This window comes from Scyliorhinus torazame, chromosome 3 (assembly GCF_047496885.1).
Source record: "Scyliorhinus torazame isolate Kashiwa2021f chromosome 3, sScyTor2.1, whole genome shotgun sequence".
In the NCBI taxonomy this organism is placed as follows: Eukaryota; Metazoa; Chordata; class Chondrichthyes; order Carcharhiniformes; family Scyliorhinidae; genus Scyliorhinus; species Scyliorhinus torazame.
In genome coordinates, this window is record NC_092709.1 from 18,546,641 (window position 1) to 18,560,370 (window position 13,730).

The 13,730-nt window shown below is 51.2% G+C and overlaps 1 protein-coding gene across 3 annotated transcripts in view; it reads left to right on the top strand.

Annotated features, from left to right (window-relative positions):
* Positions 1-13,730, top strand: part of fam13a (family with sequence similarity 13 member A) — a 299,844-nt gene that overhangs the window by 235,482 nt on the left and 50,632 nt on the right. For all 3 annotated transcript variants that reach the window (XM_072495341.1, XM_072495343.1, XM_072495342.1), the window contains one exon: positions 7,863-7,923. In XM_072495341.1, coding sequence (XP_072351442.1) covers positions 7,863-7,923 — 61 coding nt within the window. The remainder of the gene's footprint in view (positions 1-7,862; positions 7,924-13,730) is intronic.

Below are 13,730 nucleotides of genomic sequence, written 5' to 3' on the forward strand. Positions count from 1 at the left end.
GTGGTTCACGTCACTCCATCCGGCCAGGACCCCCCGCCCCACCGGGTAGGGGAGAATCCCGGCCCATGGTCATCGTTAGACTTTTAATTCCAGATTTTTATTGAATTCAAATTTCACCATCTGCAGTGGCGAGATTTGTGCCTGGGCCCCAGAGGATTACCCTGGGTAATGGTTCACTAGTCCAGTGACCATACCACTATGTCACCGCCTCCCCACTTCATAACCAATAAATTACTTTTCAAATATATTCACTGCTGATATTTAATAATTAACAATCTTTATTGTCACAAGTAGGCTTACATTAACAGTGCAGTGAGGTTACTGTGAAAAGCCCCCAGTCGCCACATTCCGGCGCCTGTTCGGATAACAGAGGGAGTATTCAGAATGTCCAAATTACCTACTAGCACGTCTTTCGGGACTTGTGGGAGGAAACCGGAGCACCCGGAGGAAACCCACGCAGACACGGGGAGAACGTGCAGGTTCCACACAGTCACCCAAGCCGGGAATTGAATCTGGGACCCTAGCGCTGTGAAGCCATAGTGCTAACTATGCTACCGTGCTGCCCACCTATTTAGGTGAATGTGGTACCTATTCTGTGCAGAGCAAGATCCCACAAACAGTGAGACGAACAATGATTAATCAGGTCGGATTACTGGATTAAATGTTGACTGGTCAAATCCCCTCTTCTAGATCCTTTAGCCTACCACAGCAGGCAGACAGTGTCTTCATTTATTTACTATCTCATCAGTGCCCATACAGTAATCACCGCCCTGAAGATTATGTGCTGGGTTTCTGGAGTATTGGCCTAAACCCACAACCTTTCAACTTGGAGAGTGCTTCCACCTGAGCCAAACACCTCCAGACCCAATGCCAAAGTGTCACCAAGGTCTCAGGTATGCCATGTTTCTGGCTGGTGTGCCCTCTAACTGTAGCATTTGTAGCCAGTGACAGAATTGCTTGCATGTGAAAATGTGATCTGAGAAAAACCTTTTTCACACAAGTGGTTCGGGCCTGGAAGTGTGGTGGAGGCAGGTTAAATCGAGGCATTCAAGACAGCATTAGTTGGTTACTTGAATGGAAACAATGTGCAGGGGTACGGGGAAAAGGCAGGGGAACGGCAGGGGCAGCACGGTAGCATTGTGGATAGCACAATTGCTTCACAGCTCCAGGGTCCCAGGTTCGATTCCCGGCTTGGGTGACTGTGTGGAACCTGCACGTTCTCCCCGTGTCTGCGTGGGTTTCCTCCGGGTGCTCCGGTTTCCTCCCACTGTCTGTGCGGAGTCTGCACATCCTCCCCGTGTGTGCGTGGGTTTCCTCCGGGTGCTCCGGTTTCCTCCCACAGTCCAAAGATGTGCAGGTTAGGTGGATTGGCCATGATAAATTGCCCTCAGTGTCCAGAATTGCCCTTAGTGTTGGGTGGAGTTACTGGGTTATGGGGATAGGGTGCTCTTTCCAAGAGCCGGTGCAGACGCGATGGGCCGAATGGCCTCCTTCTGCACTGTAAATTCTATGAAGTCACGATGCTCATTCAAAGAGCCGGTGCAGACACGATGGGCCGAATGGCCTCCTTCTGTCCCGTCACCATTCTGTGATTCTGTGATATGTGCTTCATCAGTAAGAAAGAAATTAGGTAAGACTCCTTCTTAATGAAGGTACGGGCTACCATCTGGGCGGCACAGTGGTATAGTGGGTAGCACTGCTGCCTCACAGCTCCAGGGTCCCAGGTTCAATTCCGGCCTCGGGTGACTGTCATTGCGAAATTTGCACTTCCTCCCCGTGTCTGCGTGGGTTTCCTCCGGGTGCTCCAGTTTCCTCACACACTCCAAAGACGTGCAGGTTAGGTGGATTAGCCATGCTAAATTGCCCCTTAGTGTCCAAAGATGTGCAGGTTAGGTGAGGTTATGGGGATGAAGCAGGGGAGTGGGCCTAGGTAGGGTGCTCTTTCAGACAATCGGTGCAGACTCGATGGACCGATTGGCCTCCTGCACTGCAGGAATTCTAGGATGATTCTAATGATCACATTTCCTCAGTAGAAATTCTCGTGTGTCGTACGAGTTTTTGTTTGGTTTCCTAATCCATTTACAAATTGTAGATTGGAATCACCTATTGCCTGGGCTGTTTCAGTGGGGTGGGACTCCCTTGTTTAAAGGATATTTGTGAACCAGTTGGCTTTTATAAAACAGATCATTTTACTGGCGCTTGCCCATTTCTTGCCAGATTTATTGAACTCAGTTTTCACAACTTGCCCTGGTGGGATTTGAACCCATGACTACAGGTTGCCAGGGCAGTACCATACTGTAGCACAATACCAAAAGAGTCTATTTGACACATCAGGCTCATGCCAGCTCCCTGAATGAGCCATCCAATTAATTCCACTCCCTTGCTCTTTCCTCGTAGCTCTGCAAATGTTTCCATTTTACTTATATTTATCCAATTTCCTTTTGAAAGGTACCATTGAATCTCGTTCCACCGTCTGCCTTTCAGGGTGGCGGACACTTGGGAAACAAATTAAGGGATTCTTCGGCAACTGTGCCATGGGGGGTGGAGTTAAAAACCTCAAGGGAAGGGCAGCACGGTGGTGCAGTGGGTTAGCCCTGCTGCCTCAGGGTAGCACGGTGGCAAGCACTGCTGCCTCACGGCGCCGAGGTCCCAGGTTCGATCCCGGCTCTGGGTCACTGTCCGTGTGGAGTTTGCACATTCTCCCCGTGCCTGCGTGGGTTTCGCCCCAACAACCCAAAGATGTGCAGGGTAGAACAAAGAAAAGTACAGCACAGGAACAGGCCCATCGGCCCTCCAAGCCTGTGCCGACCATGATGCCCGTCTAAACTAAAATCTTCTACACTTCTTTGGTCAGTATCCCTCTATTCCCATCCTATTCATGTATTTGTCAAGATGCCCCTTAAATGTCACTATCGTCCCTGCTTCCACTACCTCCTCCGGCAGCAAGTTCCAGGCACCCACTACCCTCTGTGTAAAAAAACTTGCCTGTACATCTACTCTAAACCTTGCCCCTCGCACCTTAAACCTATGCCCCCTAGTAATTGACCCCTCTACCCTGGGGAAAAGCCTCTGACTACCCACTCTGTCTATGCCCCTCATAATTTTGTAGACCTCTGTCAGGTCGTTCCAGTGAGAACAAACCGAGTTTATTCAACCGCTCATCGCTAATGCCCTCCATACCAGGCAACATCTGGGAAATCTCTTCTGCACCCTCTCTAAAGCTCCACATCCTTCTGGTAGTGTGGCGACCACAATTGAACACTATACTCCAAGTGTGGCCTAACTAAGATTCTATACAGCTGCAACATGACTTGCCAATTCTTATACTCAATGCCCCGGTCAATGAAGGCAAGCATGCCGTATGCCTTCTTGACTACCTTCTCCACCTGTGTTGCCCCTTTCAGTGACCTGTGGACCTGAACACCTAGATCTCTCTGACTTTCAATACTCTTGAGGGTTCTACCATTCACTGTATATTCCCTACCTGCATCAGACCTTCCAAAATGCATTACCTCACTTTTGTCCGGATTAAACTCCATCTGCCATCTCTCCGCCCAAGTCTCCAAATGATCTAAATCCTGGTGTATCCTCTGACAGTCCTCATCGCTATCCGCAATTCCACCAACTTTTGTGTCGTCTGCAAACTTACTAATCAGGCCAGTTACATTTTCCTCCAAATCATTTATATATACTACGAACAGCAAAGGTCCCAGCACTGATCCCTGCAGAACACCACTAGTCACAGCCCTCCAATTAGAAAAACACCCTTCCATTGCTACTCTCTGCCTTCTATGACCTAGCCAGTTCTGTATCCATCTTGCCAGCTCACCCCTGATCCCGTGTGACTTCACCTTTTGTACCAGTCTACCATGAGGGACCTTGTCAAAGGCCTTACTGAAGTCCATATAGACAACATCCACTGCCCTACCTGCATCAATCATCTTTGTGACCTCTTCGAAAAATTCTATCAAGTTAGACCTCCCCTGCACAAAACCATGCTGCCTCTCGCTAATACATCCATTTGTTTCCAAATGGGAGTAGTTTCTGTCTCGAAGAATCCTCTCCAGTAATTTCCCCACCACTGACATAAGGCTCACCGGCCTGTAGTTCCCTGGATTATCCTTGCTACCCTTCTTAAACAGAGGAACAACATTGGCTATTCTCCAGTCCTCCGGGACATCACCTGAAGTCAGTGAGAATCCAAAGATTTCTGTCAAGGCCTCAGCAATTTCCTCTCTAGCCTCCCTCAGTATTCTGGAGTAAATCCCATCAGGCGCTGGGGACTTTTCTACCTTAATATTTTTCAAGACGCCCAACACCTCGTCTTTTTGGATCTCAATGTGACCCAGGCTATCTACACACCCTTCTCCAGACTCAACATCCACCAATTCCTTTTCTTTGGTGAATACTGATGCAAAGTATTCATTTAGTACCTCGCCCATTTCCTCTGGCTCCACACATAGATTCCCTTGCCTATCCTTCAGTGGGCCAACCCTTTCCCTGGCTACCCTGTTGCTTTTTATGTACATATAGAAAGCCTTGGGATTTTCCTTTACCCTATTTGCCAATGAATTTTCAAAAAGTCGGTAGGTGAATTGATCACGCTAAATTGACCTTTAATTGGAAAAAATTAATTGGATACTCTACATTTTTTTTAAAGCCCTGCTGCCTCACGGCGCCGAGGTCCCAGGTTCGATCCCGGCTCTGGGTCACTGTCCATGTGGAGTTTGCACATTCTCCCTGTGTTTGCGTGGGTTTCGCCCCCCACAACTCAAAGAGGCGCAGAGTAGGTGGATTAGCCATGCTAAATTGCCCCTTAATTGGAAAAAATGAATTGGGTACTCTAAATTTATAGAACAAAACCTCAAGGGAAGGGAGGATGGGTGGAGGGATCTGTCAGGGTCGAGTTAGGGGGATTAATGTCAATTCTGTGAGTGTGCGGAGGGATGGGCGGGTCCATGGAATGGGCATTGGGAGAAGGGCGTGTGTGCGTACTGCGCAAGTGCAGAATTCGCTGATTGAAAATACAGGACAAAGGGCTTCCTGACACAGACAACTCGGGGTGGCAGGACACTCGAGAATAGGGAAGCCTGGGATGGTTGGTCACCCTTGCTTTCAGGCAGTGCATCCCAGATCACAACAACTCGCTGTGTAAATAATTCACCTCAGCAACCCCCCCCTTGTGGTTTTGGAAAATATCTTACTGACCACCCCCACCCCCACCCATGTGGAACAATTTCTCCCTATCCACCTTAGCAGTATGGAAATGCTCATTTGAAATAACGCTTTGCACTCAATGAACTGAAGGTGTTTCTCAACTCCAGGTATACCACCAGCTGCAATTATATTACCAAGTGGCTTACAATGATATCTAATTCTTGACTCTCTGACGGCGTCCATCACTGCCTTTCCATTGGACCCAAGCGCAGTCTGTGGAAGCGTGAGAAACCCCATCCTGTTGCTGTTTGCTTTCCAACATTGAATTGTGCTGAGGTCTTTCACTGCTCTGCTGACAACCCTGGCACCAGGCATGTTCTTGTACAAAAATACGTTTTAGTTACCCCTCGTGACTTGGGGCCTCGCAAAAACTTTTTTCTTCAAAATCACACGTTGAAAATAAATGTGCACAGCAACTAAATTTTAGAGGGCGGTTTGGATACCAACCATTTTAAAATGTCACTCAAAGCTAAAAGATCCCTCCCCTTTTGTCTCAATCTTTGTCCTTTTGTCTCAGGCGTGACAAAGGTAAATATTTCACCTCTTATGTTTCTAGGTTCATCCTCGGCATGAATCAGGGTATTTGTAAACTCTTGACGTTGCACTTGAACGGAACAAAAGCAAATAACCAATCCTGTTTATTATTTGTTTTCAATCCTCACAAAGCTTTAACTGAATCACTCAACTTTAAATGAATAAACATGTGATGGGGTGCATTTAATTGTTTTGAGTTTTATCAGGGCAAAGAGCTGCCAGGCACTTGAGTTATAAATTGCCGACGCTGTTAACTATGGCCCAGTTGAAAGCACCTTCGCCTCTGGGTCACAGAGGTCATTGGTTCAAGGTCCACCAAAGTACAAAATCAATGCTGACACTCCCAGTGCGGGGGGTGGGGGGGGTGTGTGTGTGGGATGTACCATCGTTTGGATGAGGCATTACACCGAAGCCTCTTCAGTCCTCTTGGATTAACATAAGAAATCCCATGGGCATTATTGGAAGGAGACATTAACGGACGACACGAAGATTGGCGGAGTTGCTGAAAGTGCAAAGGATTGTCAGAGATACAACAGGATATAGATAGATTGGAGACTTGGGCACAGAAATGTCAAATGGAATTTAATCCGGATAAATACGAGGATAAAATCTAGGTATGAATTATACTGTAAATGGCAGAACCCTTAGGAACATTAACATACAGAGGGATCTGGGCGTGCAGGTCCACAGTTCCCTAAAAGTGGCAAGACAGGTGGCCAGGGTGATTAAGAAGGCATATGGCATGCTTGCCTTCATCAGCCGGGCATTGAGTACAGGAGTTGGGAAATCCATGTTGCGGCTATACCAAACCTTGGTTAGGCCACATTTGGAATATTGCGTGCAGTCCTGGTCACCACATTATTAGAAGGACGTGGAAGCTTTGGAGAGAGTGCAAAGAAGGTTCACCAGGATGTTGCCTGGTCTCGAGGGTGTTCATAAAATAAGATATAGAAGCAGAATTAGGCCATTCAGCCCATTGAGTGTTGGCTATGAGGAGAGGTTGAATAAATCTAGAATTGTTTTCACTGGAAAGACGGAGGCTGAGGGGAGACCTGATAGAGGTCTACAAAATTATGAGAGGCATAGTCAGGGTGGATAGTCAGAGGGTTTTTCGAAGGGTGGAAGTGTCAATTACAATGGGGCACAGGTTCAAGGTGAGAGGGAGAAAGTTTAAGGGAGATGTGCGGGGTAAGTTTTTCATGGAGAGTGGTGGGTACCTGCCAGAGGGTGTGGTGGAAGCAGGCACATTAGCAACATTTAAGAGGCATCTGGATGGGTACATGAATAGGAAGAAAATAGAGGGATGCGGACTGAGTGAGGGCAGAAGGTTTTGTGTTTATAGGGCATTATGATCGGCACAAGTTTGGAGGGCCGAAGGGCCTGTTCCTGTGCTGTTTCTTTGTTCTTGAATATTAGCCCTGGTGTCCAGGCCAATATTTATCCCTCAAGCAATATCTCAAAAAACCCTCACAATACCTGGTCCTATGTGTCATTGTTCCTGGGGCCTGATGCAAATATTGTTCTGGCTCCGACATGGCTACAATTGGATGTGAGCACCTTGGGGTATCCTGAGGTCATGAACCATGCTACGTAAATGTAACCTTTTCTCTTGCTGCGCAGTTGGCTGTGTTAAGGTTGATGTGTTGGGTAGGCTGGGTCGAAGTGAACTGCACTTGGTGCATGTAGCGAGAGACAGACCTCCAACACTTGATAAAATGCAACACGATTTTATTCAACATCCAAACTATTATACATGCTCAACTGTGGGTTGACATTATGCTGACTTGACTAGAGACCTGATACTAGCCTAACCAGACTTACTAGCTACCACATGGTGTAGGCACTGGCCAGCTCACGAGCTCTGACTGTCTCAGAGGCTGGGTCCCGAGAGAGAGCGGGACAACTGGTGCCCTCTGGCTTATAGTGGTCGTGTCCTGTCTGGTGATTGGCTGCTCTGTTCTGTGTGCTTACTGGTCATCCTGTGTGTCAATCACTGCCTGTCTGCACTCCATTGTATACATAGATGTATATTATGACAAAGGTGAATAGTAACTGTGCCTCTAAATCTTACTTGCAGTTTGACCTTGGATGTTATTTGCCTTTTGTTTCAGGAAAGAAAGTACAATTGCATTCGGCAGTGGGGAGCCTTTCGACCACATTCGGCTGACCCTGGTGAGCAACGATCGTGTCATTTCTTATATTACCACAGTCTGATCTAAAGATGGCATAGAAAATAATTTGGGCAGTAATGCAAGGATCCATTAATCATGTTGATTTCAAAAATGTATTACATGGCAGTTTTTGTATTTTGGGAGGGAGGGGGAAGAAAATATATCCTAAGCTTGATAAGTAGAAGGACAGATTCCAAAAACAGAAAATGTACAAGTTACTGCTTATGCCTCGATTGGAAAACTTAACCAATTTTGGACAGGAGGGTTATCAGTGTTTTGAGGAGGTTGCGGAGGGCAACTAGAATATTACAAGCTTGGTGAGGAGGGATCAGCGATGTGAGACAAGAGAAACTGGGATTGTTCTTTCTCAGGGAGAAAAGGTTAAGAGGTTTACTGAAGGCGTCCAAAATATTGAAGGGATTCGATAAGAGTTGATGGGGAGAAATTGTTTCCAATGGCCGAGAGGAGATCATGAGCAATTATTTTTACGGAGCCATTTGTTACGATCTGCACTACGCTGCCTGAAATGGTGGCGGGAACTTTCAAACGGGAGAAATCGCAGAGCTATGGAGAAGGAGCAGGGGAATGAGACTAATTGGACAGTCTTTCAAAGAGCTAGCAGAGGGGCGACACGGTGGCGCAGTGGTCCGCACTGCTGCCTCACGGCACTGAGGACCCGGGTTCGATCCCTGACCCGGGTCACTGACCGTGTGGAGTTTGCACATTCTCCACGTGTCTGCGTGGAGGTCTCACCCCCACAACCCAAAAGATGTGCAGGCTAGGTGAATTAGCCACGCTAAATTGGCCCTTAATTGGGGAAAACAAATGATTGGTACTTTTAAAATAAAAATGTTTCTAAAACAAGAGCTCGCAGAGAATCGATGAACCAAATGGCCTCCTTCCGTGCTGGGCGATTCTATGTGGTGAGAGCTTCAGATTAATCAGCAGAATCAAACTGCACTGATAGAAGGGGCGGGATTCTCGGCAATTGGCACGATGTCCGCCGACCGGCGCCAAAAACGGCGCAAATCAGTCCGGCATCGCGCCGCCCTAAAGGTGCGGAATTCTCCGCATCTTGAGGGGCCGAGCCCTCACCTTGAGGGGCTAGGCCCACGCCGGACGGATTTCCGCCCCGCCAGCTGGCGGGAAAAGCCTTTGGTGCCCCGCCAGCTGGCGCGGAAATGACTTTGCCGTGCGGCGCATGCGCGGGAGCGTCAGCGGCCGCTCACGGCATCCGCGCACATGCGCAGCGGAGGGGGTCTCTTCCACCTCCGCCATAGTGGAGACCATGGCGAAGGCGGAAGGAAAACAGCACAGGCCCGCCCACGGATCGGTGGGCCCCGATCGCGGGCCAGGCCACCATGAGGGCACCCCCCCAGGGCCAAATCGCCCCGCCTGCCCCCCCCCCCCAGCCGGTAGCCCACCCGCGCCGCCTTGTCCCGCCGGTAAGAGAGGTGGTTTGATTCTCGCCGGCGGGACAGGCATTCCAGCAGCGGGACTTCGGCCCATCGCGGGCCGGAGAATCGCTGGGGGGGGGGGGGGCGCCGCCAACCGGCGCGGCGCGATTCCCACCCCCGCCGAATATCCGGTGCTGGAGAATTCGGCAACCGGCAGGGGCGGGATTCACGCCAGCCCCCGGCGATTCTCCGACCCAGCGGAGTTTGTTCAGTGGAGTGAATCTTCAATTGGATTCAATTGAGAATGGAAGAAAGCTCCTCAGAATCGCCAATCTCGGGCAACTCTAGCATGTAGATTTGGGATCTGATTTGGGAAGAAAGCAACACATTAGAATCCCCTGGGAGCAAACTATAGGTGGAATTCTCCCATTTTGAGACTACTTGCCGTGGCGCGGCGGGAACATGGAATGTTTCACGCTGTGATGAGCAGCGGGAAAATATGCCAAATCGTCCAGCCCTGACCTTATTAATTGTGTGAGTGTTACACGCTGTATTCAGTGACGGGCAGGCCCAGATGGCGTGTCATCCGCCGTCCTGTCCAGGTGCCATATTGAAAAGATGCCCCACATCACTGACCCACTATCGGAGAAAGAAGGTAGACCTCCTGAAACTGAAGATGGATCACCGGGAACACTGAGGCTAGAGGAGGCAGCATTGACCTTCCAGGACAACGGATCTGGAAGGTCCATTTGAAGATGCCCCCAGGTGATCGGAGGCCTCCATATGGTCAGGCTCCGGGCAGGGTGATACCTTGGCACCCCAATGCCACCCGGGCACTTTGGCGCTGGCACCCTGGTAGTGCCCAGTTGCCAGGTAGCCCATGCCAGGGATCGGGCCCAGGGTGTCCTGCCTTTATGTGGCGGGGTGCAGTGGAGGTTGAGGATCCCTAATTGGTAAGTTGGGGTTGGGGGGTGGGGGGGTCCAGAGGCTGCGGTGGGGTGTCGAGAGATCGGGGCGCCATTTCTCCTCCTGTCCTGGTGAGCTGAGCCCGTTAGTGCGGGAAATGAGTCTTGAGTGCGGCGTCTGCAGGGCCCAAAAAAGAAGCAAAGTCCCATTTAATAGTGGGGTGGTTCTCGGCGCGGAAACTACCAGGAAACAGCCTTCTAACTGTGTCCAAAACGGAACTCTGTTGTTTTTTCACTATTTCACGCCCTAAGTGTTGGCCCCGGGACTGAATTGCGTGCGGTTCACATTCCCGTTGGGGGCGCTATTTCTGGAGCAATTCAGGACATGCTATTGGGCCAGCACTCTGCTGGCGTGAATGCCGAATAATTCACGGCCCAGCAGGAGTTCTAACCACTGAGGCTGGAGTTAGCGCCAAAGAGTCTGGCAGCTGCAGCTGTTTTTAAACGCTCCACTCACCACACACTCACTGCAATCACCAAGAAGGCTCAGAGAAGGCTTGTCCCCCGAGGTCAGGGGTCCGAGGTAGACCCATAGCTCCATGCCAGTGAGGAGCGGGGGGGGGGGGGCCCTCTTCCTCAGCATGGTCCGCAGACTCAAGCCTCCGCTCCTGAACACTGCCTGGGAGGTAGTGGCAGAGGCAGTCAGCGCTGCCAGTCTCACCAGGAGGAGACAGCTGATGATCCAGAGGGGTGGGGGTCATGGGTGAGTCCTCTGCCCCCGAGAGGGGTGGAGAATCAGGGAGGGTTCTGTAGGCCGCAGTGCAGGTGTCCTCTGGTTGGGGTTAACTCTGCTGATCCCCTGCTTCCTTTGCAATGGCGCAGCGCTTCTGAGTTGTGCCAACACCTGGTGGGCCCCTGATTCAGCTTGGCCCTTGATGATACAGCTGGGCTATGAGAGTGTATGAGGGTGTCCAGAGACTTCCGGTTGCGGCGATGCGGAGCTAAGCCGCACGTTTCGGCAGCTCCCGCGACAACGGACTTTCGGGCTCTCCAGAGGAGCCCCAACGGAACATTTCTGAATTAATCCCATGTGGGAAGGTGCAGTAAGGTCCCCCCTTACGATATATGACCGAGATCAGCGGTGGAGCGGCGAAAAAAGAGGCTCTGGAGCAGCGGCAAAATCGAGGGGGAAAAAGCAAGAGGGCGGAGAGCGAGCAGCATGGGGGCCGGACCAGCAGGAGTTCCTTAAGCGCTGTGTGGAGGAGCTGAAAAAGGAGGTGCTGGCGCCAGTGCTGTTGGCGATCGAGGGGCTAAAGGAGACCCAGAAGACCCAGGCGGTGGAGCTTCGTGAGGTGAAAGATAAAATGAATGAGAACGAGGACGAGATCCTGGGCCTAGCTGTAAAAATGGAGGCGCACGAGGCGGTGCACAGGAGGTGGGCCGAGAGAATTGAGGTCCTGGAGAACAGGTCGAGGAGGAAGAATCTCCGGATTCTGGGTCTCCCCGAACGAGTGGAGGGAGCTGATGCCGGGGCGTACGTGAGTACGATGCTCCATGCGCTGATGGGAGTGGAAGCCTCTCCGACCCCCCTGGAGCTGGAAGGGGCTCACCGGGTCCTGGCGAGGAGACCTGAGGCTGATGAGCCGCCAAGGGCGATAGTGGCAAGGTTCCATCGCTTCGTGGACAAAGAAAGTGTGCTGAGATGGGCCAAGAAGGTGCGGAGCAGTCGATGGGAGAACGCAGTGATCCGAGTTTACCAGGATTGGAGCGTGGAGGTGGCAAGGAGGAGAGCTGGCTTCAACCGGGCCAAGGCGGTGCCACATAAAAAATGAGTCAGGTTCGGCATGCTGCAGCCTGCGCCACTGTGGGTCACTTATCAGGACAGACACCATTATTTTGAAATGCCAGAAGAGGCTTGGACCTTTATTCAGATGGAAAAACTGGACTCAAACTGAGGGGATGTGGTTGTAGGGGGAGATGTTGGTTGTATATGGGGTTGTAAATATGGGTAAAGAATAATTAATGGGTGGGATGATGGTTGGGGTTTGGGTCGAGTTCTGGTTCAAATTCCTAAAATTTCCCTTTTCTTTTCTGTAGACGAGACGATGATGATGGGGAATGTGGGCGTCGGTGCTGGAGGGAGGTGAGACTTGTGGATGAGGGAGCTGGGATAATGGCTGCAACAGGAGCTTCGCCACAGGGGGCGGGGCTGGTTCAGGAAAGCGCGGGCTTTTTCCCGCGCCAAAAGGGGGGAAGGCAAGGAGGAGGAGAGACTCCCACATGGGGGAGATCAACGGGAAGGCGGGGGAAGCCGGGGTCAGCAGAAGTCAGCTGACTCTCGGAAGTAATATGGGGGGAGCAAAAGAGCTAGATGTGGATCTAGCGGGGGAGGGAAGGGGGGAAGAAGGGGGGATTCCAGGGTTGCTGCTGCACTGTCCGAGGAGGAACTAAAAATGGAAGAGGTGGTCGGGGCGGGGGTTCCCCGCCTGGGGGACTGGAGGGTGCGGGAGGCACGAGCATGGGACTCGCCTAAGATAGGAGATGGCTAGGCGGGGGGGGGGGGGGGGGTCCCCAATCCGGCTGATCACGTGGAATGTGAGAGGCCTAAATGGGCCGGTTAAGAGGGCCCGAGTGTTCGCGCACCTAAAGGGACTGAAGGCAGACGTGGTCATGCTTCAGGAGACATATCCGAAGGTGGCAGACCAGGTCAGGTTAAGGAAGGGATGGGTGGGACAGGTGTTCCATTTGGGGCTGGATGCGAAGAACAGAGGGGTGGCAATACTGGTGGGAAAGCTGGTGTCGTTTGAGGCCAAGAACATAGTAGCGGATAAGGGAGGCCGATACGTGATGGTGAGTGGTAGGTTGCAGGGGACGGAGGTGGTACTGGTGAATGTATATACCCCGAACTGGGACAATGCTGGATTCATGAAACGGATGTTGGGGCGTATTCCAGACCTGGAGGTAGGGAGCTTGATAATGGGGGAGGATTTTAACACGGTGTTGGACCCAGCATTAGATCGCTCCAGATCCAGGACGGGGAAGAGGCCGGCTGCGGCCAAGGTGCTTAGGGGGTTTATGGACCAGATGAGGGGAGTAGATCCGTGGAGATTTGCCAGGTCTTTGGCCAGAGAATTTTCTTTTTTCTCCTACGTACATAAGGCCTACTCCCGGATAGATTTTTTTGTTCTGGGCAGGGCATTGATCCCGAAAGTGGAGGGAACGGAGTATTCGGCCATAGCCATTTCAGACCATGCCCCGCTTTGGGTGGAGTTAGAGCTGGGGGAGGAGAGGGACCAACGCCCGTTGTGGAGGTTGGATGTGGGACTGCTGGCAGACGAGGAAGTGTGCGGGAGGGTGCGGGGGTGTCTTGAAAGGTATCTGGAGGCCAACGACAACGGGGAGGTGCAGGTGGGAGTAGTATGGGAGGCGGTGTTCAGGGGAGATTTAATCTCCATCAGGGCTCATAGAGTGAAGAGAGAGAGCAGGGAAAGGGAGAGGTTAGTGGG